This window comes from Danio rerio, chromosome 5 (genome assembly GCF_049306965.1).
Source record: "Danio rerio strain Tuebingen ecotype United States chromosome 5, GRCz12tu, whole genome shotgun sequence".
In the NCBI taxonomy this organism is placed as follows: Eukaryota; Metazoa; Chordata; class Actinopteri; order Cypriniformes; family Danionidae; genus Danio; species Danio rerio.
This window is the reverse complement of record NC_133180.1, coordinates 37,470,022-37,497,500: the sequence shown is the minus strand read 5'-3', so window position 1 is coordinate 37,497,500 and position 27,479 is coordinate 37,470,022. Positions and strand designations below refer to the sequence as shown.

The window sequence follows — 27,479 nt, the reverse complement described above, 5'->3', positions numbered from 1 at the left end:
AAATAAATACATTTAGATACTTGTAATTATACATTTTGGGGCATTTTACGTGGGTCAAGTTTCTCAAAAAGTTTCAAGCAGATTCCTAATAAAAATTCAATTCAATAAAAATTCCTAACTTTGACATTTGGCCTCTAGCCTCCAACAGAGGAATATATGTGAGCTAGTTGTGACTGAACTACCAAAAGTACACTCTGTGCCTAATGCAACTATTGTATAGGTGGAATTCATCGCATTAAAATTAAAGACACAACAAATAGCTATTGTTGTAGTTTTTACTTTAAGGTTGCACAACATTTCCCACAGACCTTTGCGACATGGGCGTGTCCCACAATGTCGTCTCCGTTACCCGTTGAAGAATGAGCCAGTGAGAGAAAAGGACTGCGATTCACACAGAAGATTGTGTTTTAATGACCTTAAATTATGTGCCTTTGAAAGATTTTCGAGACTTTCGATGTGTGTTTAGGCTTTGTAAAGCTGTTGCGCGAAGTTACAGGCCTCAGGGAGTTGTTTGCCTGTGTTTAGTAACTGATTAATGTGAGGCTCATCCGCTAACGTTAGTCGGTTAGCAAAGCGCCTTTGCCGCTGCGATGATGGAAACTTGAGCAGCTCAAATCAAACACTCAGCGAGCTCTCCAGACCACCCAAACACAGTGAGTTTTACCTAAAAGTTATACTTTTAATAATAGTTATGCTGTTTTGCTTTGTTGAAGCTCATAAAGTTCGGCTCTATGTAGCAAGTGAGCTGCTAACACACTAGCTAAACAGATTTCTTACTTTGTTTTGAGCCTCTACTAGTTCAGGAGGTCCCGTGTGAAGCAATAACTAATCTGCAGTTGTTTTGTACAGGCAGATTGCACATTTACCCGCTTTATAGCAGTGTAAACGGGTGTTTTACTGTCATATCTACAAGTCTAGTCAAATGGTTAGACTTAAGAAGTAAACTCTCTTTGTGTCTCCTTCTCAGGGACTCCTGTGCCAGGCATCATAATGCAGACCATAAAGTGTGTTGTTGTTGGTGATGGTGCAGTGGGAAAGACCTGCCTGTTGATCTCCTACACCACCAATGCCTTCCCAGACGAGTACATTCCTACAGTGTTCGACAACTACAGCACTCAAACCTGTGTGGACGGCCGTGCTGTCAGCCTCAACCTGTGGGACACCGCCGGTCAGGAGGAGTACGACCGCCTGCGAACCCTCTCCTACCCGCAGACACACGTCTTCATCATCTGTTTCTCTGTGGCTAGTCCTTCCTCTCACGCCAACGTCAGGCATAAATGGCACCCGGAGGTCTGCCACCACTGTCCTGGCGTACCTGTGCTGCTGGTGGGCACCAAGAGAGACCTGCGAGGGGACAAGGAGACCCTGGAGAAGCTGAAGGAGCAGGGGATGAGTCCGACCACTCCACAGCAAGGCAGTGCACTGGCCCGCAGCATCGGGGCGGTGCGATATCTGGAGTGCTCGGCCCTTCTCCAGGAGGGCGTCCGAGAGGTCTTCAACGAAGCAGTTCGGGCTGTTCTCTACCCCAACGCCAAGAAGCACACCAAAAAATGTGTGCTGCTATAACAACGTGAGGGTGTGCGTGTGAGAGAGATTTTATGAAGGGTGGAATGTAAGTTAGTCATGTGATGGTCTCTGCAAATGGTTGTTGCTACCACTTTTTGTCCGTATCTCTACACTACAGTTAGCAATAGGTGCACAGGCTGTGATTGAGGTGATTGAGAGAGAGAATGTGTATGTGTGTGTGTGAGTGATTGTGTATTTGTATTGTAACTTTACATATCACCATAGTCAGGCAGATAAGGCAGTGGATTTGTCTAAAGGACTACAGGCATCTTCAACATCTGCCTTCTTATAATGCCTTAAAACCCCAGTGTAACTTTAGGAATCACTCAGAGGATATTTCTTGCACCAAAGTGTAAATGTGACTGGAGGTCTTATAAAGGTGCTGTCTTTCCCTGGCCGCGTAAGTAAAACAATGAGGGCTCGCAGTCTTCCTTTTAGAGTCCCTGTGGCCTATAGGTTTGATGGCCTACTCTTACCACAACGTGCCATGTTTGCCTGTGTTGCTGCCTGTTAATGATCTCTGACCTTTCTAGGGTTGATCGACTTTTAAATCAGGAAACCCTCAGCGTGCCTTTTGGGGCTCGACCCTTACTCAGCCGTTCCTGACATCTCACAAACTCTTTCCTCTGGGCTTATTTCATCTAGGGTGCTACTTAGGGTGCCAGTTGACATCTATTTTCTGGAAAGGGCTGCTGAAAGTTTGCAGAACGCTGCCGTAGCTCACCTGCCTCCTCTTAGAGATGCAAATGAAGGGATATAGAGCTGTTTTATATCACTCTTGGGGTAGAAATGAAGATCTTTCCTTTTGGCTTGGTGTGTGCCTCACAATTCCCAACCGTTATTGAATCTGAAGTGCCACTAATATTTGTATCATTTTGTATTTTATCATGAATGTTAATCCACTCCTGTAAAGTGCCCTAATATAAACTGATGCCAGAGATAAACTTACATTGAACATCCAGGCTGTGGTTAATGTACACAAACACTCAGAACATTCAGGTTTCATTTGGGTCCACATTTACATTTTATATATTGAATGTCTACCTTTTGTATAATAAACATCATCCGTTTCTTTTACAGCCAAAGGCTGGTTCCTCGACCGTTCTCTGATTAGGACATCAGTAACGCACCAAAAATTGGCTTTATTTTGTATTAAAGCTGTTTTTATTTCTTGAAACTGTCATTATCTTTAAGAATATACCTCCACTTGCATGAGAAAATAAACCAGTTTTAAAGTAAAACATTATGTTTGGCTCCTGTTCTTTGACTGAAGATTTGTTCATGATGCTTAATGTGAAGGCAAAGCAGAGTGAAAAGGGGAACGAAAGAGTACAAGTTGGAGAAAGAAAGAACAGCTGCATCTCACTGACATTCTTCACAATGCTGCACAGATAAACAAAACCGTCAGCTGTGTATGTGTGATTTGTGTTGAGGCATTGTTCTTAGAGTAATGAGCTAATGTTTAGGCTTGAATGCTTAACAGTTATTTTGGGACAGGATGTGCTTCACGAGTAAGTGGAGGAGACCAGGGTTGGTTGGCACAGGGTTAATTTTTATGTTCATGGATGTCGAGATATTAAGTTGTTTGTAATCTTGACTCACAATTTGCGAATTTAAGACACTAAAAACAAAGCAAGACTTCTCAGGGATAATTTGTATTCTTTGTAAAGGCTGTTAGAGGTGCTAAATGTGGTTCCACCAGTATTTATTGAAGCATGGATGGTTTATAAATTATGAATTTGTGAAAAAGACCATTAAATCACTCTGATTTTGAGATGATTTTCATTCATTCATTTTCTTTTTGGCTTAGTCACTTTATTAATCCAGGGTCGCCACAGCGTAATGAACTGGCAACTTATCCACAAGTTTTTATGCAGCGGATGCCTTTCCAGCCGCAACCCATCTCTGGGAAACATCCACACACACACTCATACACTACAGACAATTTAGACCTGTACCGCATGTCTTTGGACTGAGGGGGAAACCGGAGCACCCAGAGTAAACCCACCAACAAACGCAGGGAGAGCATGCAAACTCCACACAGAAACGCTAACTGACCCAGCCAAGGCTCGAATCTGCGACCTTGTTGCTGTAAGGCGACAGCACTGCCTACTGCGCCACTGCATCGCCTGTTCCAAAATCTGTAAGACATAACATATAAAAGAATATATCGTCACTTATATTTTAATGTTATACATATATTTTAAGGTTTATTTCTCAATATTAACAAACCATTAACAATTGTTTTTTTTCTCGTAGCTTGCATCTTAATGGTTTGTATGGTACAGATCTAATTGAATACATCTTGTATATATCTCGTTTAGCCTCAGAACTGTTCACCCCACCTCACCCTACTCCCCTTTCTGTTTTGAACTATTATCATCTTACGTTTACATAGGCCTATTACATATTTCACATAGTTGAAGTCAGAATTATTAGCTCCCCCCTTGAATTTTTTTCTTTTTTATATTTCCTAAATGAGCAGAGCAAGGACATTTTCACAGTATGTCTGATAATATTTTTTCTTCTGGAGAAAGTCTTATTTGTTCTATTTCAGCTAGAATAAAAGCAGTTTTTAATAAATTAAAAAAATTAAGGTCAAAATTTTTTGCCCCTTTAAGCTATAGTTTTTTGATAGTCTACAGAACAAACTATTGTTTAGAAATGTGTTGAAAAAAATCTTCTCTGTTAAACAGAAATTAAGGAAAAAATAAACTGGGGGGCGAATAATTCTGACTTCTACTGTATCTCCCGTTCTACCTCAGAACTGTTTACTCAACCTCACCCTACCCCCCTCTCATCCCCTATTTTTGCACTATTATTTATCATCTTACATTTACATACATTGTAAAAATTATATGATCAATTAGTCCTGACAGCATATTTTTATTAAACTTTGTTAACCATGCTCTTACTTAATTTCATAAGTTACGCAAGCTATTTTAAGTCAGTTTAACATAATATAAGTTCAATAGACTCATAAGGTTATTTTGATTCAACCTAATGTTGTAAATATCTCTCGTTCTACCTCAGAATTGTTTACTTCACCTCACCCTACCCACCTCTCATCCTCTATTTTGCACTACTGTTTATAATTTACAGTTATTTCTATTGCAACGTGTCGTTATGTGATTGGTATTGAAAGAATATATTTACATGTTTGCACTGATACGCTTATCTCATAGCACATGTAATGTAAATTGTTTAAGTGTACAGTGACAATATAAGGCCTTCTATTCTAGTTGAGTATAAGTAGGTGGGATGTAGGATATGATCTTTAAGAATACAAATAAATGGCCAATTTGTTGATAGTAGCGATGTTAAAAAGCTACTGCACTAAAAAAAAAAAAATTATTCAAAGATGATTCCTTGGATTAACAATTTTTTTTAAGTTAAGTGATTGTAAACAATTTATTTGGGCTGAATTTAAACAAACAAATTAAGCTGAACATTACTCAATTAAATTTGTTTATTTAAATAAAAAATAACAAATTGCTTAAAACAATTTAGCCAACATCATCACATCATTAACATTTTTCCAGTGTAATTAATTCTTGTAATGGGTTCCTAAAGTGCTGACTCATATGAGTGACTGGCTGCTCCTTGCAATGTTTAATATGTATTAGATGTAAATGTACTTTTAATAAAACAAGAAATTCATTACCTGCAATTTTTTAAACTTAGCAGTGTGTGTCTGTGATTTTAAACCTGAAGACATTTATGTGACTGGAGCAAGTAGCTACCTTGTAGTTTTTCAATGAGCTTTTGCCTTGGTGAGTGTTGGCTCTTTGATCTTTTTGGTCAAGCTGCTTCTATAGCTGGGCATTCCAACTGGTCTTCCCAATCTGACCAGCTAAGACCAGCATGAAAACGGACCAACAAGCATTCTAAAACCAGGATGTTCCGCCTAAAGCTGTTTTTCAGCAGGGATACTGGTTTTCGCCTACTAATGTAAGCGATCTCGGAATCAGTCTAGTATGTTCCAAGACAAGACCAGCCAGTAGCAGTCTACTCGGTGCCGCTGGATCTCTAAACCTGCAGGGGGAGCCAGACAAACTGGATCATATCCTCTGACGAACACAACAAACAGAAGCACACCGCTGCTTCTGCCCGCGCATGCAGCAGCAGCTTATTCATTAAAAAGCCGTTTCATTTATTTGAATGTATTTATTTGCTGATTAAACAACATACGCTTGCGTTTATACATATTAAACGCGATCATTTTTGCGCGCATGTCTTTGCGCGGCCCCTTTTTGCTCGCTGCTAACAGCTAACTGACTGGCCGGGGCAAGGAAGCTCCTCCTGGGATCCGATTCCCACTCGAGCCCGAGGAGCCAGAGGCCTTCGTGCCGGTTTACTTCAAGAGGAGAGCAGGTAAGTGTACTCACATTAATGCTGAATTAATTACATTGTATTAAGAGCAAGATAAAAGTTAAAAGAAAGCAAATGTACCAGACAGGCAGGGAGGCGGATGAGAAAGTGGAAATGTAAACACCTCCTCTTTCTGTCCTCCTATAGCAAATTTTTGCTGTGTTGTCATCAGAAAGGCAATTGTAGAGCCGTTTTTACCAGCATAAAGTGCTTGTATTGTTCAGAAGGCTTATTTGCTCTTTAATTGTATAGATATTGGTGATATAAACATGAAAATTGCAATTTGAGTCGCATACAAGTTCAGATCAAAGTGACTGTGACAGTTTGTTCACGTTGTTGTTGCTTCACAGACTCGTCTGTTGTGGTGGGCTGATGGTGAATGTTGTTGTGTTTTGAGCAATTCCATGCAAATGTCAACTTTTCCATTAAAAAAATAAAGTTTTCACCAAAAGAGTGATACCCTTTGTAACGTTGTTTGCTTAGGCAGTACTGTAAAATACCTAAAATTCCCCTGTCAGTGTTTTCAAACAATTATATTTGATTTGCCAAAGTCTCACAAGTGCCGATTTCACATCTGTCACATCCATAACAAAGCTTTTTCCTCATAAATACAAAAATGTAAAAAATAATAAATTCAATAATTATTGTTCTATAATGAGCCAACTCATATCCTTTTAATTAGCATTATTTCTATTGGTTTGTGGAATCTAATTTACAGAAAATATGCAACATATGTTGTCTACTGTAAACTCAAATATTTTTTTTTTATTCTTGTCCATAACTCATGTTTATTTTCCTCATGCCTAAAAAATGTTTGCAGATTGATATTTTTAACTCTGGTTAGCTGTTTTGGAAAATATAAACAGCTGTTTCAATATAACGTTAACATGCTTTCTGTGTGAATTTATGTTTTAAGTTTTTACTGCAAATGTCGTGTCCATAACACTGGAATTGCTCTTTTGTTTTTGCTAATGTAGAATGTCAGACTCGGACAGTGATGAGGATCAGGATCGGCCCTTCCACTTGACAGGGTTTCTTTTTGGCAACATTAACGAGAATGGACAGCTGGAAGATGACAGTGTGCTGGATACGGTAAGAGAGTACAACCCTGTTCTTGATGCACAAGTAACTTATAATGTCTGTGTGAAATAAAATGTGTCCTGTTTTATTCTAAATGCTCATTATCAATTATAGTGAAGGTTTCCTCTTTGGATGTTTAAATAAAATCAAATAAGACATCTTGGCTTTCATGAAAAATGAGAGACTTTTTAATTTTGTCCGCTACAATCACAACCTCTTCTTACAATCAACTAAAACTATCATTTATGAGTGTGTTTTTCTAATAGCATTGTTAGGTAATTATAATCGCAGGCCAAGTTTAATGTTTTCGGGAAAATGTCATGAATAGCTAGTTTGTTTCTGTAACAATGTATCATACTTTTATTTTGTTTTGGAAGCACACTCCAAATCTTCCTTTTCAACAGCCAAGATTAAAACAAGTTCATGTCCTACTTTTTAGTTTGACAGTCTGTGATAAATAACAAGATATTGGAGAAAACTTATGTCACTTACAGTTACATCACCTATCTTTGGTGACTTGGTTGTTGAAAGACACTGAGTATGTTTACATGGACACCAATAATCATGATTAAGACTCTACCCTGTAAACAGGGATTTTTCAATACCTTAATCCGACTAAAGTCATAATCGAACTAAACGGAAGTAAATAGAATTAAGACATGTGGAGAATGCAGATTTTAGTCGTATAATTGTAATGCAGTACAGACATGTAAACACCATATCACGTTTGTGTAGGATTTTTGCTGCTTTTTGCAAAAGCATATTCCATACACACACACGGCTGTTTGACACTATTTTCTGCACCTGTCGGGTTAGTGAAGGACCATAGAAACCTGAGTTTTTTTTTCCTATACATTGTGCAGTATCAAATTCCTTAAAAACAACACTCTCCCAGCAGTTTATACTCTCATCCAGTATCCCGTTTGTCACAAGGAGTATGAATAAACAGTTCCTGAATGAAAATAAAAGTGCCAAATTGCAGTTAAAGTCGACAAATTAAAAAGGAAACACCTGAAATTACATAAAACTCCAGAGAGAATCTGGAAATGAGTGTGGTGATGCAATGACGTTGAGCGATTTATGTGCTATAACATGTAAAATGGGATCATGAAACGAACATTTAAAAAGCAACTCATGTAAACACGTAAATCATATAAGTGTCTTATTCAGATTAGGGTCAATCATTTGATAATGTAAACATAGTCAATGTCAGTGTAAAACCCTTTAGTGGCTAAAAAACATCCAACGTCCATGTTGTGTGATCAACTTGCTCTATTCTCTCAGGAGTCAAAGAAGCATTTGGCTGGTCTGGGAACGCTGGGTTTGGGTTCACTCATTACAGAGATCACAGCCAGCGAGGAGGAAACAGCCGAGCAAGAGCAAGATCAGAGCAGCACTGACGCAGAAGGTCTGTTATGCCTTGTAATTTTAAGAAGATCTTTTGTAAAATTCACTTTTACACGTTGTTTGAACAGTGAAGTGCGTGTACAGTGTTTGTAAACCAACAGCCTGTAAAGGTAGAAAAACTGCACCCTTTTTTGTTTTATTTTATTTTTAAATAGGCCATATAAACCATAGTATCTTAACAGACATGTAAAAAATTGCTTCCACTCAAAAATTGGCATCTACAGCCAGGTGTAATATTTTTATTTGCAGCTGAAACTTCTTAGACACGTAATAGGATCACATATAACGTATTAAATATTGTCAAAAGGGGCTCATAATAGAGCTCATTGGTGCTGATGGCCCAGTGGTAAGTGCGCCGACATTAAGGGCAACGGTGCTGCAGGCATCCCAAGTTCAAGTCCCGACTCATGCATCTTTTTCTCTCAAACTTTACTTTCTTGTCAATTTATATTATTGTATTATAAAATTTCCAAAAATAATACTAAAAAATTGGTGTAAGATTTGTACACAATCTGTGCATTTAGATAAACAAGGTAACAAGATAACTTGACTTTGTGTGCTAATTTTGTGTGTGGGCTTAGGATGGGTGAGGAGCACTGAAGATGCAGTTGATTACTCTGATATCAGTGAAGTTGCCGAGGATGAAACTCGCAAATACAGACAGGCCATGGGCAACCTGCAGCCCTCGCGGAGAACAGGTACACACTGGCCCAAATAGTGCAGATAATACTGATGCATATGTACATTTTAATTACTGACATCTGTGTATTATGATATGCAGATGACGAGGATGACTATGATGCTGATTGTGAGGATGTTGATTCCAAACTCATGCCACCTCCCCCTCCCCCTACTCAACCAATCACGGCGAAGAAAGATGACACGCCCACTCAGAACAGCAGTGGTAAATGAGACCTGGGATTGATCAATAATCAGTCTAATTTTAGGTTTCTTACTGTCATGTCTTGCCTTTGTGACTTATGTTTTTTGTTTTCTTAGTGACTGATGAGGGAGATGGTATCATCCTGCCTTCCATTATTGCTCCGTCATCTGTGGGTGATAAGGTTGATTTCAGCAGTTCATCGGACAGCGAGAGTGAGAGCGATCGACCTTCTCAGGGTTCAGGGACAGGGAAAAAGGCAGGGTGTCTCACCCTCCCTCTCGCAGGGATTATGCAAAAAGATGCTGCCAAAGCCCTGCCTGGAGTCACTGAGCTCTTTCCTGAGTTCAGACCTGGAAAGGTGATTGTAACACACACTGGGCCAGATTTACTAACAGTCTGTGGCAGTGCAAAACCCTCTTTTGGTAATGAAAAAGCCATTGTGAGGCTTTACTAAAGACATGCAGTGACCGACATAGCATTGATTGGTCTGCAGCACCAGTACTGTTACTGAAAACTATGATTGTGCTCATTCTGATTTGCTAATTTAATGAATGAACAGCGAAGTGCAGCACTCCAGCGGATTAGAACAAAAAAAATAAATGTTGGTTTGTTTTTATTTTTTAGACTACATTTGAATGTAGTTATTTTTCATCAGTGTTATTGCATGCTTTTGTAACCTCTGTTAGCATCTAACCATATCCATTGTTTTGGGGAAAAGGCGTAGCGGTTCGGTTACGATTATCATGCCATGGATTCAGTTCAATCCGATATCACGGTGCATTGACGATGCTTTCCATACACAGTGTTGTATTTTGGGGGGAGGCTATAACAAGCTGTCTGTATAAACACAGACACACACACACACACACAGACACACATTCCCACACTGTCTTTCATTCACACACATACACAAACACAGACAGCACCAAACAAGCAAACACACACATGCGCGCTTGCTCACTCGCTCGGGAGCGATATTGTGAGACCGCCCACTCGCCAGCAGGTGAAATGGGCCAGTGAGTGAGAGAGTGAGAGTGAGTTGAAAAAATAGGGGCTTCTGTTGTAAGTGTCAGAGAAAAACTGTCCAGAAAACACACACACACGCAGTGAAATTGTGCACAGTTTCTGCGTTGGCTCTAGGAATGTTGTTAATACCCGCGCTCACCTCCCTCGCGACATAGCGCATATGAGATAAATGATGTCAGTTCATTATAACTGGTTATGATTATTACTGAACCGATAACGAATTGTCCGCGTCTGCATCGCGATGCACTGCAGAAACAATTAATTTTGACACCCCTAAAAAGGGGTAATCAAAGAACGTGTTTTACATTTATTTTCATTGACAATGAACACTGGTGTGTTGTTAGTTGCTTGTTCATCCCTGGTTGTCATCTGCTCTTCTTCTTGTGACCCTACATTAATTTGTACTGCTTTTGGTAGATTATGTTGGCTGTTAAGGAAATGAGCTGCTATGCCTTTGCTCTATTATTTGTCAGTAGATCACATTTGCACAATTTGTCAAGATTGTTTTTACTGTTTAGTAAATCTGGCTCAATATCTCTAGTAAATAATGTAAAGCTTGAATACTACTACGTCAGATTGCTAAACCCATATGTGTTGAAATATTAGTTTGTTTGCAGTGTTTCATTGTTAGTGTTAATGTTTCCTTCTAATCTGCCAGGTGTTGCGGTTCTTGCGGTTGTTTGGTCCTGGAAAGAACATGCCATCTGTATGGCGAAGTGCGCGCAGGAAGCGAAAACGAAAGCAGAAAGAGCCACAGTCTGACATGGCAGCTGCGGGTGACATTGAATCACTGCCATCTGAACCAGGGGCTAAGAAAAAATCAGGGTGGGACTATGAGTATGCACCGCCTCCACCCCCAGAGCAGTGTCTGTCTGATGATGAGGTAATCCTAACTGAGTCAGCATTTTATGTCCACTTAGACCAGGCATGTCCAAGCTCGGTCCTGGAGGGCCGGTGTCCTGCAAAGTTTAGTTCCAACCCCAATCAGACACACCTGGGCTAGCTAATCAAGCTCTTACTAGGCTTTCTAGAAACATCCTTGCAGGTGTGTTGAGGCAAGTTGGAGCAAAAATCTGCAGGACACCGGCCCTCCAGTGCCCAGTTTGGACACCTCTGACTTAGACGCTTCCTAAAAAATGATGGTGTCAGAAAGAAAACACTCTGTTTCTGTGTGTCTTGTTTTCTGTAGATCACCATGATGGCTCCGGTGGAGTCTAAGTTCATGCAGGTGTCTGGTGAAGGTGATAAAGTGTCTGAGATGAGGCCAAAGGTGGCTGAGTGGCGTTATGGTCCAGCACAGCTTTGGTATGACATGCTTGGTGTCCCGGAGGATGGCAGCGGCTTTCATTATGGATTTAAGCTGAAAGATGACAAACAGGAAGACAACACTGATGCAGTGACAAAAATGGCAACTCCTCCAGCTTCTGAACCAGTGCCTGAGCAGGAACCACCACAAGAATCACAAGATAAGGTCAGCGTTGTGTTTGTTTCACTGTTTACTGCACTTTGATTTGCAATAAATAACCAGTACAGCACATTTTAATAGAGACAACTCAATTTAATTGTGTGCACTTGTGTTTGTGTGTTTGCAGGCGGATGAGGATGCTCCAATGCAGGATGAGCTGTTTTTAATGGTGACCCAACTGCAGTGGGAGGAAGACATTATCTGGAATGGAGAGGATGTAAAACACAAGGGCACTAAAACTCAGCGTGCTAGTCTGGCTGGGTGGCTGCCTACTAGCATGACCCGAAACGCCAATGCTTACAACGCTCAGCAGGGTGAGAGAATATCTATGATGCAACAAGCACAGAGAAGATCACGCATGCACATTCACTATGCTGACAGCACATTGCATCAGAGGAACACGTTTGTAGACTTGTCCTGGTCATAGTTTTAGTGGAATAAATAAGTGTGTGTGTTTTCCAGGTCTAAGCCGCAGTAATTCTCAGTTGGTGCCCCCAACCCCTCCTCCTTTGACCAAAACTCCATCCATAACAGGATCCAAGAGAGACAAACATAATCATGATCATCAGGGTACTGTCTTCTGTTTGTTCTCTGCTCATGTTTGAATCTTAACTGGCACTGTCTGTGAGATTAATATAAGGTTATATTGAAGATGATACTTCAATGTAGATGAAACTCAATTTCTGTTTTCTTACAGTTTCTCATGAGGATGACACCCCATGGTTCTCAATATTCCCAATTGATAACGAGGAGCTTGTTTATGGACGTTGGGAAGACAACATCATTTGGGATGATCAGAACATGGACTGTATCCCTTCACCTCCTGTTCTCACCCTTAACCCCAATGATGAGAACATCATACTAGGTATTAAATCAATGCTAGTATATTTGTTTTAAATCCTTGTGGATGGTTACTTAATGTTTATTTTAGATAAATTTACTTTTGTACATTTTTTGACTTCAAGACAACCCATTATTTACTAGAACTTCCAAAGAGTTTTCTAGTGATTTGTTGTGATTTGTTTAGGAATTAAGGGATGTTGAGATTTTTTTATTTTACATTTGTTATTTTACCCAATTATCAGAGATCCCAGATGAAAAAGAGGAGAGAACCTCACATTCACCCTCCAAAGAAAATAAAAAAGAGACAGCATTGAAAAAAAGTCGCATTCTGCTGGGAAAGACTGGCGTCATCAAAGATGAACCCCAACAGGTAGGAAAAGAGGATGATGTATAGTGAGGAACAGCAGGGATGAGAAAGGTGTGTGTGATTTGTGACTATTTCCTGTTCTGCTCTAGAATATGTCCCAACCGGAGATCAAAGATCCCTGGAATCTGTCCAATGATGAGTTCTACTACCCCAAACAGCAGGGCCTCAGGGGCTCATTTGGCGGAAACATCATTCAGGTAGGACACTGCCTTGGTTAATTTCCAGTATCTGAATAATGTGGTCCTCATGAGCCGATAGCGTTTTTGTTTGCTGGACAATCTGATGACATTTTCATATCACGATACAAGTCATCTTATATATTCTGATAATGATATATGTCATGATGCAGTACCATTTCTGTCATTTTAATCAATTAGAATAGATTTTATATATATTGACAAAAAAAAAAAAAAAAAAAAAAAAAAAAAATATATATATATATATATATATATATATATATATATATATATATATATATATATATATATATATATATATATATATATATATATATATATATATATATATATATTTTGTTTTTTTACATTTAAAATTATATACTCGTATCTAATCATTTATATGTGAGCGTCTGTAAAGATGGGATTTTAACTACAAAAAACTACAAAGAGAGTAGGCCCAGAGGAGAGCCTGAGAGTCAGAGAAGATAGAGTCCAGAGCTGGAGAGGAGCAGAGCAGGGAAAGCACAGAGCAGGCAAAGAACTCAAGGCAAAGTTTACCAACTATTTTGTATCTTGACCATGTGATCAAAGCCCCAATACTGAGACATACAAACTGACCAATCAACATGTGACTGCTTTGTAAAACCCCCAAAGTCCACACACCAGTCCTTGATCTTATCAGTATCTGCCTTTGGAATCTGTATGAAACTTCTTGGTAAAAAATACAAGTTTTGCCATATAAACAAATGTAAATGATAATTTGCCTTCCTACACATATTTGTGCAAAAAATGTACAGAAGTAATATAAATATCAACAAAACATGAAACATTTTCTGAAACTAGGTCCAATATTATCATAATATGAAATGATACACTTTTTGTTTTGTCCATACAACATACGTTGTCATATTGCACAGCCCTATGCACAGCTTTCTGTGAAATGAGTCTGTCATCTGTTTAAAATACATAAATGTGTGTCTGAATTTATAATCAACAAGAAAATTCCTCAAGATACAAGAAAATCTTGTTAGTGTCATTTTATTGTTTTGCTAATTTAATTCAAATAATGCAACAAATGAATAAAATAGTTCTTTGACCTTGGATCATTCAATTCTTTCCTCAGCACTCCATTCCTACGGTTGAGTTGAGGCAGCCGTTCTTCCCCACTCACATGGGACCCATGAAACTACGACAGTTCCATCGACCTTCTCTGAAGAAGTACTCATTTGGAGCACTGTCCCAGCCTGGTCCGCACGCAGTCCAACCACTTCTCAAACACATCAAGAAAAAGGCTAAGGTAGGCAAACTGTCTGATAATTCATGTTTGTAATTGTGAGTGTGAGTTTGCATGCAATATTTACATTTATATATCCTTCATTTATATCATTATAAAATCTTTCTTAGATGCGAGAACAGGAGCGGCAGGCATCAGGTGGAGGGGACATGTTCTTTATGCGCACTGCTCAGGATCTGACAGGCAAAGACGGAGACCTGGTTTTGGCTGAATACAGTGAGGAGTATCCTCCTCTTCACATGCAAGTTGGCATGGCATCTAAGATTAAGAACTATTACAAAAGAGTGAGTCAAATTCACAAGAGACACTAAGAGAATCAGTGCTGACTTATAAGTGACATTTCAGATGGAGTATTCATTTTATTTACATAAATTTGGTTCTGTCTCATTGCTCATATTTATGTCTCAATAATTTTAATTCATGGTCTGGGTTTACGTTTCCAAGTTGATTATAGCACTCAATGTTTCTGACTGTAGAAACCAGGTAAAGACCCAGGCGCACCTGACTGTAAATATGGAGAGACCGTTTACTGCCACACTTCACCATTCCTTGGATCATTGCACCCTGGACAGCTGCTACAGGTAACATACACAGTTGCACAGTTCTGTCATCCTCTATTTTAAGATCTTGTTTTCTTCATAAAATACTCTTATACTGTAGGAATTTTATTTTACGCTTGTTTTTGTCACAGGCATTTGAAAATAACTTGTTTAGAGCTCCCATATACCTTCATAAGATGCCTGAGACAGATTTCCTCATTATCCGGACGAGGCAGGGTTACTTTATCCGGGAGCTTGTGGACATATTTGTTGTGGGTCAGGAGTGCCCTCTTTATGAGGTGCCAGGGCCCAACTCTAAACGAGCCAACACACACATTCGAGATTTTCTTCAGGTAACTCCATTTCTTGCCTTCTCATTATGTTTTTGCTTGATATTTGTGTAAAGTGTGATTTAAGTGTGGAATATGTAGGACATATTAGCATGAGGCAACTCTTTAGTGTTTGTATTATTTGGAGTATCTACTATATATGCTATTTAGAGTAACGCAGTTATAAATGGGATGTCGGGCCCAGCGTTGAGCCCTGTGGGATCCCTATAGAACATTTTAAATCCTGGATTTGTTATGACATTAAAATCCTGAACTTTTTTGTAACGCTTTTTTAAAAAAAGTGTCTTTTTCTGTAGGTTTTCATCTATCGTCTGTTCTGGAAGAGTAAGGATCGTCCTCGCCGCATTCGTATGGAAGACATAAAGAAAGCGTTTCCATCTCACTCTGAAAGCAGCATCCGCAAACGCCTCAAACTCTGTGCTGACTTTAAACGCACAGGTGCCCTACACCCTCTCTCATACACGCATATTCATCTTAAATCTATTCCTAAAATTAACCTTCAGCAAATTCTTACCAACTAGGATATTTATTATAGCTATTACACCTTTATTATAGGTTCTGTATGTATTTTGTTTTGACTACTGAAGCATAAAAATACCATAATATGTTAACAGAGATTAAAGAAACATGCTAAGTCTACATAAAGTTTTTTAAAGGGGTGGTCCGCTAAAATATCATATTTTAAACTTTAGTTGTTGTGTATTGTAGCTGTGTGAACCTAAACACCATCTCTGAATTTAATACGCTCAAAGTGTAATGTAAAGTGAGACACTGGCTTTTACAGAGTTAGCTTAGCAAAGCTTACAGTAAACAAAGTTTGGGGACTATAACAAAATACATTTGGGTTTGTGACATCACAAAGCACCTGAGGTTACGTAAATTCATTATGCGCATATACCACATATACAGTTTAGAGCTGGATTCGGCAAAAAAATCCTCAAAGAAGGAGCAGCTCCAACCATAATAGCAGAAGCTGTGAATTGTGAGCCACAACCTGTATTTGTTTTTATTTGTTAAAATTGATCAACAACATGCACAGCGTCTAGCAATACCGGTATGTTGTAGCAAGGACATAAACAAGGATGCAAACAACTGGAAATTCTGTTTGGCACTGTTAACAATTTAGCTACAAATTTATATTTATCTGTCAAAAACCGTCTGTAAACACCCACCATCTTCAGCAGTGCTGCAGTGTCTCTCTGTGCAACTGCTTTCCCTGCATTCTACATCTCAAATAACAAACTTGTAAAAGATATGTTAATGTTTCATATTATTTACACATACTTATTCTGAGTATATGTGAAAGACACTTTTTTTATTTACACATAGATTTTATTTTAGAGAGCAGGCGTGAGGTTCTGCTGTGTGTTCTGTGTCATTTTCTGTCTGACTCATTCACAAACTGATACTGCTAACAGCTACACTGACTGACAGTGTTTACACAGTGCAAAAGCGCCTGCTTGTAGAGGCGTGATGCTTTTCCTGGTGACGTGGAGTCAATCCGCGAATCACAGCACATTATGTTAGCTGACCAATCTTAGCCTCTAGAGGGGCGGGCTTTTTGGAGGAGCTAGGAATTATGACAGTCGTTTTCATGTTAGCTGAGTAGCTTTATATAATCAAAGTAAGATATATAAAAAAAAATTATTTTTTTTACTAGTGAAGAATGAGCACACATTGCTTTGCATCTTATAAACACAATCAAGGCTTAAAATGCACTCTGGACCACCCCTTTAACAACAATGCTACATGGAAATATGTTTTCTGTGTCAGTGTGTCTGTTTTTATTTTGGTCTGTGTGATGCCACCGCCTGCCAAGTTAAACAATAGTATTTTTAAAAAACCAAGTTGGCAGAAAACACAGCATATTGCAGCCATGAAAAGCCAGCAAATAAAGTAGGTCAGAGATAGCAGATTTTCACTCTTAAAAACGTTCAGTTGAAATGAACCCAATTTGGCTTACCTCTGTACTACTTTTATAGCTCAAACAGCTTGGTGGATTTAACACTACCACTGGTTGTTTCAGTGAATGAAATGGAGGGGATGAATTGTTTCATCTGTTAGGGAGATTGACTTAAACAGGCATCCATCTATGATAACTCTTTGACTAAATGTAAATTAACAACAGGATAATTCAATACACAAAACATTTAATTAACAGGATAATTGTTGGAGATCAGTTTGGGAGATGGAGAGAGCTTAATGACCATTGTTAATCATTTTAATTCCTGCTTTTCTCATCAATCTGGCAACCCTAGTGAGCATCTGTTGTGAATTTGAACTGCAATACCCAGTTCAACCGTCAGCCGTCAATATCACATACTGCCCCTTTAAGAAAGATATGAAATGGACTGGGAGTAAAGAACAGCAAGAAGTATTCACAAGAGAAAATTTGTTTTCAGTCACTGTGTGTGTTTTGTCAGGCAGGACAAGTGACAGAGGCAGGAAGTTCTTTTTCTGGTACTGGGAAGGTAGGACAGGAACAGCAGTTGTGCTCAGAAGCACATCACCTCTCATAATTCTGCCTAAGCCTTGTTTCACATAATCCACACAAAAGAGGATCAACACAGAACCACAGAAATCCAAACGTACAAAGTGTCAAAATCTTTGTGTGTGATATGTAGAAGTAACAAGATCTCATGGCAAACAAGTTTGATGGGTTTCACTATTTATAACCCTTTTATAATTTATATTAATTGCTAAAGGAAGCTCATTATAGATGTAGTTTGTGTAAAGCAAGCCTAACACAAAATATCACTAATAGGGCATGAGAAGCACATAAATGTTCAAATTAACTATTTACAATTAATTTAAACATGGTTTTTGTTCCTAGATAATTGTTACTATTAAGTAGCTAATTGATTATAACCAGGGCTTGACAATAACTTTTTGGATCACCAGCTACTGTGGCTAGTCGTTTTCCAACATTACTAGCCACTCAACATTTTCACTGGCCACAATTTTTTTGTTGGGGAAAATATATTTTTTATGTATAAATTTGACTTTGGCGTGCTAAAATTACTTAATGTAGATTTTGTGTTATGTCCACCGCCTCATTCATTTAACTTTTTTTGTGTGCTGTGTATGACCTTGCTCAATGAGCATGAGCAAATGGGTTGTGGTTTCACGATGTTGCCTTGCAATTACTTCTTATTTCACGTGACTTTTTAGGACTCAACATTAAGGATTTACATTTTTTTCTGTGGCCACACCAAAAATAAATAAATAATAATTTCTTAGCTGCAAATATCAACTAATATACAAATATACATGCGATTTTTATTCAACAAAACATTTTTTTTTTCCAAAATAAAAAAAAAAAGACATTTTAAAAACAACTATTGTCATGGATGAATACGCACAGTAGTCTGTCCAGGCTAAAGGTCCCAGACCACTAGTTAACTTAACCTAAATAGGAACTTAATTTCCTATTAAAGCAATGTTATTGTAAATGATGGTAATTAAACTTAAATACAAAAAATTAACTAAGAAAAAGAAAGCAGGTGAAAAACTAATCTTGTGTGATAATTGTAGGATGATCACATGCACATAGTAAACATTAAGCCCATTAATAATCTGTTTAAAGAATGGTAAAAGGCGAAAGTGGCAACTGCTGCTGCTTACAAAAAGATATTTTTAAAAAATCTGAAGCTCTTGAAAGCAGAAGGACTGTGAGTGCTTGAGCATCATTTTTTTGTACAGTCTATTTCAGAGAGAATTGAGAGCACAAGTTGCGTTCGCAGGCATGTTTGCTTTGCTCAAGGAAACGGGAGCGCGAAAGTTTTATAAACTCTCGTGCGTGATACTAAAACTCTATTCAGTGGGTGAAGAAAGCCTACGTCTCTCCGTGTGTGCGATCATCCTCTCATTCAGTATTCACCTGCTTTCTTTTGCTTGCGAGAACAGTTATTTTGTCATTTGTGCTGCTTTTAGTGAACTACAATTTAAAAATGATCTTCAACCAGCCAGAGTGGCTACAGCTGAAATCTACCTGCATTTGGTGGGTATTAATGTCAAGCCCTGATTATAACTAATCAATGAGGAAGGAAGAGTTCCAGTTAACCGTGTAAAATAGGATACAGTATTAGAAGGGGTTCTGTTGCACCTGTTTTTTCTGTCCTATACTGAGCCTCTTTCAACCTTTTCTTTCAGGCATGGACTCTAACTGGTGGGTGCTGAAACCTGATTTCCGGCTTCCGACTGAAGAGGAGATCAGAGCGATGGTCTCCCCAGAGCAGTGTTGTGCATACTACAGTATGCTGGTGGCAGAGCAGAGGCTGAAGGTTAGCACATGCATGTTTGATTTCCTCATATCTACGATTTTAATAGAGACCCACAACAGCTGATGTGCATTGTTCTCTTTCACAGGATGCTGGTTATGGTGAGAAGTCTTTCTTTGCACCCGAGGAAGAGAATGAGGAGGAATTCCAGATGAAGATTGACGATGAGGTCAGAGAATGAGGAGTACATTTGAATACTGTATTTGTGCAGTTTTTTTTCTGTTCGTGGTTTGATTATATTGATATGCGGGTTTGATCAGGTACGCACTGCACCATGGAACACAACTCGGGCATTTATTGCAGCCATGAAGGGCAAGTGTCTCCTGGAGGTCACAGGGGTTGCTGACCCTACCGGGTGTGGAGAGGGATTCTCATATGTTAAAGTCCCTAACAAACCTACGCAGCAGAAGGTGTGTACTGTCTGACCATTTAGCACATCTTGGCAGATTTCAGGTGAATAAAAATATTCCACACCCCCACATTCTCCAACACTCTTGCTTTTTTATGTTTACTCAGGATGATCGAGAGCCTCAGCCAGTAAAAAAGACAGTAACTGGGACTGATGCTGATCTGAGACGCCTATCACTCAAAAATGCCAAGCAGTTGCTTCGCAAGTTTGGGGTTCCTGAAGAAGAGGTGAGACTAACCCAACAAACTAATCAAAGATACAAGATCATAGATATTTCTATTAAATGTATTAAAATTGTATGTTGGTAAGTGTATGGTCTGTTACCTCTAAATGTATTTATTTATTTATATATATTTACTTATGTGTGTGTTTAGATAAAGAAACTGTCCCGTTGGGAGGTTATCGATGTCGTGAGGACCATGTCTACTGAGCAGGCTCGTTCAGGGGAAGGACCAATGAGTAAATTTGCTCGTGGGTCTCGATTCTCTGTAGCCGAACATCAAGAACGTTACAAAGAGGAGTGCCAGAGGATCTTTGACCTGCAGAACAAGTGAGAACCTCAAAAAACACTGCAGAAGTTTCCTCAATATCACTCTGCACAATCATACTTCACAATGTCTTTGTGATTATGACATTTAGAAAAACAGGAAGGCTTTGTAATATCACAATTGTGATTAAAGGCTGATTTTCGCTTCTGCTTATCGCTTGCATTTAACATTTTGCCTAAACAAAGGGTACCAATGTACAGTTAGGTCCATAAATTTGGGGAAATTGACTCAATTCTAATATTTTTGGCTCTATTCACCAACACAAATATTTTGAAATTCAACAAACAAGATGTTCTGTAACTGCAGATTGTCAGCTTTAATTTGAGCAAAAGCAACCAAAGGGTTTTTGAATGGAAATAAGTGGAATGTTATGCAATGGCCAAGTCAGTCACCTGACCTGAATACGATTGAGCATGCATTTTACTTGCTGAAGACAAAATTGAAGGGAAAATGTCCCAAGGACAAGCAGGAACTGAAGACAGTTGCTGTAGAGGCCTGGCAGAGCACCACCAGAAATTAAACCCAGCATTTGGTGATGTCTATGCATTCAAGGCTATAATTGACTGCAAAGGATTTGCAACCAAGTGTTAAAAAGTGAAAATTTGATTTGAAGTGAAAATTATTCTGTCCAATAACTTTTGGACTCTTAACAAACAGGAGGCACATATGCAAACTGTTGTAATTCCTACGGCGTTCACCTGATTTGGAATACACTCAAATTAAAGCTGACAGTCTGCAGTTAAGGCACATCTTGTTTGTTTCATTTCAAATCCATTGTGTTGGTATATAGAGCCAAAAATATTAGAATTGTGTCAATGTCCCAATATTTATGGACCTAACTGTAACTCCAAGCTTAAAAGCAACTTTTGTTTTTTTTTTATGTTTCCTGATCTGCTGCTGAAGTAAAACAACCTGGGGGTGCTCAAAACGGTCTAGTCGAGCACACAGCAATTACATATCAAATAGGATTTGATAAAAATTAGATTTTCTTTCATGACTTTTTTGTGCAAATTTTAACCAGTGCTGCATCCAAAATTGCATACTTTCATACTATATAGCAGTGTTTCTCAACCACATTCCTGGAGGACTGCCAACACTGCATGTTTTGGATGTCTCCTTTGTCACACCCATTACAGGTCTTTCAGTCTCTGCTAATGAGCTGATGATCTGAATCAGGCGTGTTTGGTTAAGGAGGCATGGAAAATGTGCTGAGCTGGTGGTCCTACCTGAACATGGTTGAGAAACACTACTATATAGGATGATAAAAAAAAGTATGCGAGCCGAGAATTATGTCCCAATTCATAGTATGCAAAAAACAATAGGCGAGAAGTACCCAGATGACCTACTTCCAAAAGTAGGCTACACTATTCCATGATGTAACTCGAGAAAATTCAGTGAAGCGACTCAACTGACGTGGGTTATCACATGATAATGACTAATGGTGGATGTAGTATGTATGTGTAGTACGAGTTGCATTCATACTACTTTCATTCATACCAGAGGTGGGACCAAGTCATTGTTTGGCAAGTCACAAGTAAGTCTCAATTCATTGCCCTCAAGTCCCGAGTCAAGTCCCGAGTCAAGACAGGCAAGTCCCGAGTCAAGTCCCAAGTCAAAGGCAACAAGTCTCAAGTCAAGTCCAAAGTCCTATAGTTTGATTTTCGAGTCTTTTCGAGTCTTTTTAACAGAAAAATGAACTGTAAACAGATTATGTATGGTTGTAAGATCTGTATTTATTAAACAAACCTTTTTTTATGAAAGAACATTGCTCAGATATATAAAAACACAAATGTAATTTTCTGAAAAAGTGCTGAACAGTGCTGCATCTTGTCTACACAGCACATTGCACAAGAACGAGTTCCACTACAATAGAGTCAATTTTGCCTCACATCACACAGAAATTGCAGGTCTACTGCTGTCTAGTTCATTAAGTTTAGTTGTGCTATGTTATGTCTTCTGTGATCAACTTGTGATTAACTAAAACTACATAAACGACCTCAATGAGGCAGCACTAGACCAACAACTCCTGTATGCTGCAAAGTAAAATTGAGTGAACTTGGTATTTTGTCAATTGAATCTCGTGTGTGCTGAAGAGATGAAGATGCAAATCTGTCTAGCAGCAATGTAAAATTGTGGCACATATTCTCAACGAAGTAGGCTACTTTATACAAAAATTAACGTTGTTTTCTTCACATAACAATGAAGAACTTTGCTCTCTACCTTGTGTGACGCTCGTGCACCGATTTCCTCTGTGGACAAAACTGCTTGCGAGCTCTGAAATATACGCTGCTCACGCGCAAATTTTCTCGCTCTCAAATATGCACTGCTCACACACACATTTTCCTGCGCGCTCTCAGAGATTATATACAGAATTTGAGTCTTGTGTTTCCTCTTCCTTTCGTGCTTTTTGATATGATTTATATTGAGGCACTATTTATTAACAATAACCAAAATACTAAAATAGACTTACATATTAAATTTTTAATCTAATAAACCATAACATTTTGGCTGTATGTTTTATGATGAGATATTTCCAGTTACAAACACTTAAAGACACAGAGAATAGATGTTGGATGTAAAGAATGCATTTTGTTTTACAAACATTTATTAATCACCCGAAAGGTGTACCATACTAATCAAATAAAAAAACATTTAAACAAAAATATAACTAACGCAAGCAGAAATGTAACTGTGATAAAAATAAGGAAACCATCATCAACATTGATAAACCATATCAACATTCTGGAATAATCAGTTTACCAGGAGGATCTCTGGAGAGCAATAGCAGGAAAGGTTTGAGGCGCCAGTGTGGACAAAAGTCAAGCAAACGCAGTGAGACTGAATACGTGCACGAGAGACCAGCCAATCAGATTGAAGTACCTGCCCACTGGTGAAAGTAATGTCAGAGCCAATCAGATTTTTCTTTCTTTTCATAAAGAACGGGGTTCAAATCCCACTTAGGCACTTGTAAACTATCCTTTTAGACCATTTTGTCAAAAATCCCTACTGAAAAAAACAGCTTGAACCAGCCTAGGCTGGTTTTAGCTGGTCGACCAGGCTGGTTTTAGAGGGGTTTTGGCCATTTCCAAGCTGGTTTCCAGCCATTTTTTAGCCTAGTCTTAGCTGGTCAGGCTGAGAGATGACCAGCTAAAACCAGCTTGACCAGCATAGCCAGGCTGGGAGCCCAGCCAAAACCAGCTATGTCCAGCTTAAACCTGGCTGGTCAAGCTGGTTTTAGCTGGATTTTGCTGGTCAGTTTCCAGCCTGATCAGCTAAGACCAGGCTGGAAATGGCTGGAAACCAGCCTAGAACTGACCAAAACCCCTCTAAAACCAGCCTGGTCGACCAGCTAAAGCCAGCTTACCAGCCTAGGCTGGTTTAAGCTGGATTTTTCTGCAGGGATATTGTAATGTTTAACAATTTATTAGAGCCACAAATTATCTAAAACTTGTTTTCATGTTTGAATAGGCAATAAATGTGCTAAATAAATTAAAATAGAAATACCCACAGTGAAACAGTTATATAAATTTAAATATTAGTTTAAATACATTAATAGTGGTTTTAAATATCTTTTAATATGTAGAGTTCAAATTCAACAAACTGAATAAAACAAGTCTTCGTTTTTAGTTTATTTAAAAACAATTACAAATGGAGTAATTCAACTCTCAATTAGATGATCTCATTGAGTGATGGAATAATAAAGGTAAAACTTTAATTGAATGATCAGTCAAGTGTTTTCCAATGAAATCTGTTAAATTAAGAGTCCTACAAAACAGGAACAAAGACACTCATGAAACGAAATGTGATTGTTAATTGTATTTTTTATTAGATGGTTGGTTTTAAGTACCTTAAAAATAGTAGATAAGCCTTAAATATAGAGGGGGAAATACAGAAAAACAAACAAACAGAAATTCAACAATATAGATGCATTACATTACAATTTCACAATAAAAATTTAATTAAAAACCATGTAGAGGACTAAAATATTGCTAAGAGGCATAACATCAACAATAATACAAATACTTTTAAGGTTTTAAATACTAAATAAAATTAATAGTATCAATCCAAAATATAAAAAAGTAACACTTTACAATAAGTTGTATTAATTAATTAAGTTTATCTGTACTAATGTGAACAAACAATGCAGTGAAGTACAGTTACAAATCATTACAGTATTCATTAATTAATGGAAATAAAATTATTGGTTAACCTTTGTTAAATCACAGTGCATTAACATTAATGTTAACAAGCATACCTTTAACCCTTAAAGACCTAGAGGTATTTTGTGGGCACCTAATGGGCCTATATTATTATTTTTTTTAAAAGCAGTTTTATTTTTATTTTAGCAGTCAGCCTCAAGTGTCATATATCATTTTAAACAGGAGAACCTGAAGTTTCAATCTGTATCATTTAAAGGTCCAGTCTAAAATATTTTTTGGTCCAAAAACATATGAAAAGACAGAAAATATTCCAGAATTTTTCAGAAACGATTTTTTAAAAAAGTGGCATTTTCCAGTTATTTCAAACAAAACCTTATGAAGTTTGTTTTTCTTTCTTTAGAAATGCATGCTATGATGTTTTATACTTCCAAAATAAATTTTGTCTACATCCACAATTCCCTGAGCAAGTTATAGCAATTTATTTCAATGTTATTCCAAGGCGTTTTTCTATGGGGGAAAAAATGCATTTATTTACTGACAATGTATTTGCCCAAAAGTTCTGGGAATGAACTAAACAGAAAAAAAAAATGTTACAAAATAATAGAACAGTGAAGCAAATTTGACTTTTTCCAAATAATATATTTTCAGTTACTATAAACAACACCACTTACAATGAACAAATAAAAAAAATAAGAAAATAATAAATAATGTGTCAAAGTCCAAATAAACATGGTGCAAATCCTCAGTAAAAAAATAGATATAAATATTTACTATACCATAAATAGTTACATAACTAAACTAGATTCAATATGGAACATCCTTAGGTTTTATGTGCCAGCATGGATATGGTTGTCTGTGAATATGGATTTGGATATGGTTGTCTGCAATGCAGACAAACAGCTGCACCTTCATTTGCGTCTTTTGAAAACAGCAAGAGCAGCAGTTCGTCTTTGCTGTGTCACTGTTTTGTCATGTTTCTGTGCATGCTGCTGTGCATGTGTTTCATGCAAAACATTTTTTTTTTTGCGTTTTATTTAGCCGCGCATAAATGTATGCCTATCTCTCATTCCGTGTTGTTCAAAAAGCTTGTTGATCCACAAACAAAAGCGAAACCTATGCTTATTGGTTGTGATATAGCGAGTTTGAACCAATCTGGGCATGGAGGAGGGACAATGCATCAATGTATGATGTCTGGTTTGTCCGGAGACACAGTGACGAGCGTTTCTTTGTCAAATCAGCGTTGTCAAATTTTGATGACGTAACCGCACTGATTCCGGAGCCTCTGAAAGTCCGCGAATGTTATGTGATACAGCACTGGAAAGCTGAGATTCTCTTCTTTATGCCAATCTTTGAATTGTATGAATCGGATCAGCGGATCAAAAGTTATTAAACATTTAAGAGCAATACTTATTTTTAGCCGCGGGCGGCTGTCTCGGTCTTTAAGGGTTAAATTGTAATAATGCAATAGTAAATGTTAAACTATAATTAATAAAGGTTTAAAAGTATAGTTCATTATTAGTTCATGTTAGTACATAGATTAACTAAAAAAACCTTATTGCAAAATGTCACCAAAAATAACAAAACACTTTTTTCACAGTTTTAAGAGCTTTAAAAATAAATTATATATATCTAGTTATTATGGCATGTAATTATTATTACTACTAATTAAATAGTTAGAAAATACTGTCAGAGGATGGGCAAAACACAAAAATAAAACATAATATGCGAATTGACACAAACGACCAAGTGCAAAAACATAAATTACAGCCATGTTCATTCATAATTATGTGAAATAAATGAGGAGAGGGTAAGTTTGGTTAAAAAAACTGAAGTTCATTGACTTATGCACAACAGTAAAACAATGCTTTTGCACAACAGTAACACATTGCGAGTAGTAAAGTCTCTTACCTTTGACAGATGTTGTAAATCCGCTGAATAAAACAAAAGGAGCAGATCGTGGATGTGTTTATTTCACTCTCCGAGTCAGAATGAAAATGGCATCTTCAAATTTCCCGCTGGTGCAAAAACATGGAAGTGCGCCACAAAGCGCTAGTGGTCGAAAGTATGCGCGCATGCTTTCTGTCACACACACACACACACACACAGAGATAGAGCGCTCCGTGTCAACATACTTTTTATCTTTTGGGCTTTTTATAGAAAGTAGCAAGTCTTTACAAGTCAATAGGCGCAAGTCCAAGTGAAAGTCCGAGTCATTTATGTTCAAGTCCAAGTCGAGTTGCAAGTCTTTTCATATTTTGTCAAGTCGAGTCTGAAGTCATCAAATTCATGACTCGAGTCTGACTCGAGTCCAAGTCACATGACTCGAGTCCACACCTCTGGTTCATACTATATAGAACATACTTTTTTAACGGGCATGTAGTAAATTTAAGTGTAGTACCTACTGAGTCGTAGGCAATTTCAGACGCAGCCCAGCTTTTTGTGTACTGTAATTGAGGAGGTTAAACAGAAGTGGAAAAGCTTATGTTACACTATGATAAATACACAAGGAATAAGCATGAGGGTCATTACTGCTTCTGTGCAGCAAGCAAGTGTCAGAAGTGAAAAAACCAACTTGTCTTCAATTTCTGTCTGTGTTTTTCATTATGCGTCATATGATGTCAGGGAGAGATTTTGCACATTTGTTTTGCTCGTCGCCTGTGAAAATGGCAGAAAAACACTGATAATAAGCATATACTAGCCTTAATGTTACAG

The 27,479-nt window shown here is 38.0% G+C and overlaps 2 protein-coding genes across 8 annotated transcripts in view; both read left to right on the top strand.

Annotated features, from left to right (window-relative positions):
- The first annotated feature begins 316 nt into the window (after positions 1-316).
- Positions 317-2,811, top strand: rhogc (ras homolog gene family, member Gc). Of its 2 annotated transcripts, none has more exons than NM_199692.2 (2): positions 317-653; positions 968-2,811. In NM_199692.2, exon 2 carries the CDS (start codon positions 991-993, stop codon positions 1,564-1,566), a length of 576 nt encoding a protein of 191 aa, NP_955986.1. In that variant the 5' UTR covers positions 317-653; positions 968-990; the 3' UTR covers positions 1,567-2,811. The 2 variants fall into 2 exon arrangements, with proteins under 2 accessions (NP_955986.1, XP_073805934.1); XM_073949833.1 differs by having other exon boundaries at positions 384-653; positions 983-2,807.
- Positions 2,812-5,565: 2,754 nt separating this feature from the next.
- Positions 5,566-27,479, top strand: part of taf1 (TAF1 RNA polymerase II, TATA box binding protein (TBP)-associated factor) — a 40,987-nt gene continuing 19,073 nt past the window's right edge. For 5 of the 6 annotated variants that reach the window (XM_073950442.1, XM_021476170.3, XM_005165316.6 and 2 more), the window contains exons 1-23: positions 5,625-5,940; positions 6,915-7,029; positions 8,302-8,425; positions 9,006-9,122; positions 9,206-9,328; positions 9,424-9,665; positions 10,992-11,216; positions 11,523-11,804; positions 11,926-12,112; positions 12,261-12,368; positions 12,496-12,663; positions 12,884-13,011; positions 13,098-13,205; positions 14,311-14,484; positions 14,592-14,765; positions 14,958-15,062; positions 15,173-15,373; positions 15,667-15,808; positions 19,523-19,653; positions 19,739-19,819; positions 19,911-20,060; positions 20,167-20,286; positions 20,434-20,609. In XM_073950442.1, the coding sequence (XP_073806543.1) occupies positions 6,916-7,029; positions 8,302-8,425; positions 9,006-9,122; positions 9,206-9,328; positions 9,424-9,665; positions 10,992-11,216; positions 11,523-11,804; positions 11,926-12,112; positions 12,261-12,368; positions 12,496-12,663; positions 12,884-13,011; positions 13,098-13,205; positions 14,311-14,484; positions 14,592-14,765; positions 14,958-15,062; positions 15,173-15,373; positions 15,667-15,808; positions 19,523-19,653; positions 19,739-19,819; positions 19,911-20,060; positions 20,167-20,286; positions 20,434-20,609 (3,380 nt within the window). In that variant the 5' untranslated portion in view covers positions 5,625-5,940; position 6,915. Of the gene's footprint in view, positions 5,941-6,914; positions 7,030-8,301; positions 8,426-9,005; positions 9,123-9,205; positions 9,329-9,423; positions 9,666-10,991; positions 11,217-11,522; positions 11,805-11,925; positions 12,113-12,260; positions 12,369-12,495; positions 12,664-12,883; positions 13,012-13,097; positions 13,206-14,310; positions 14,485-14,591; positions 14,766-14,957; positions 15,063-15,172; positions 15,374-15,666; positions 15,809-19,522; positions 19,654-19,738; positions 19,820-19,910; positions 20,061-20,166; positions 20,287-20,433; positions 20,610-27,479 lie in introns of all 6 variants that reach the window. The other variant, NM_001044785.1, reaches the window with a different exon arrangement.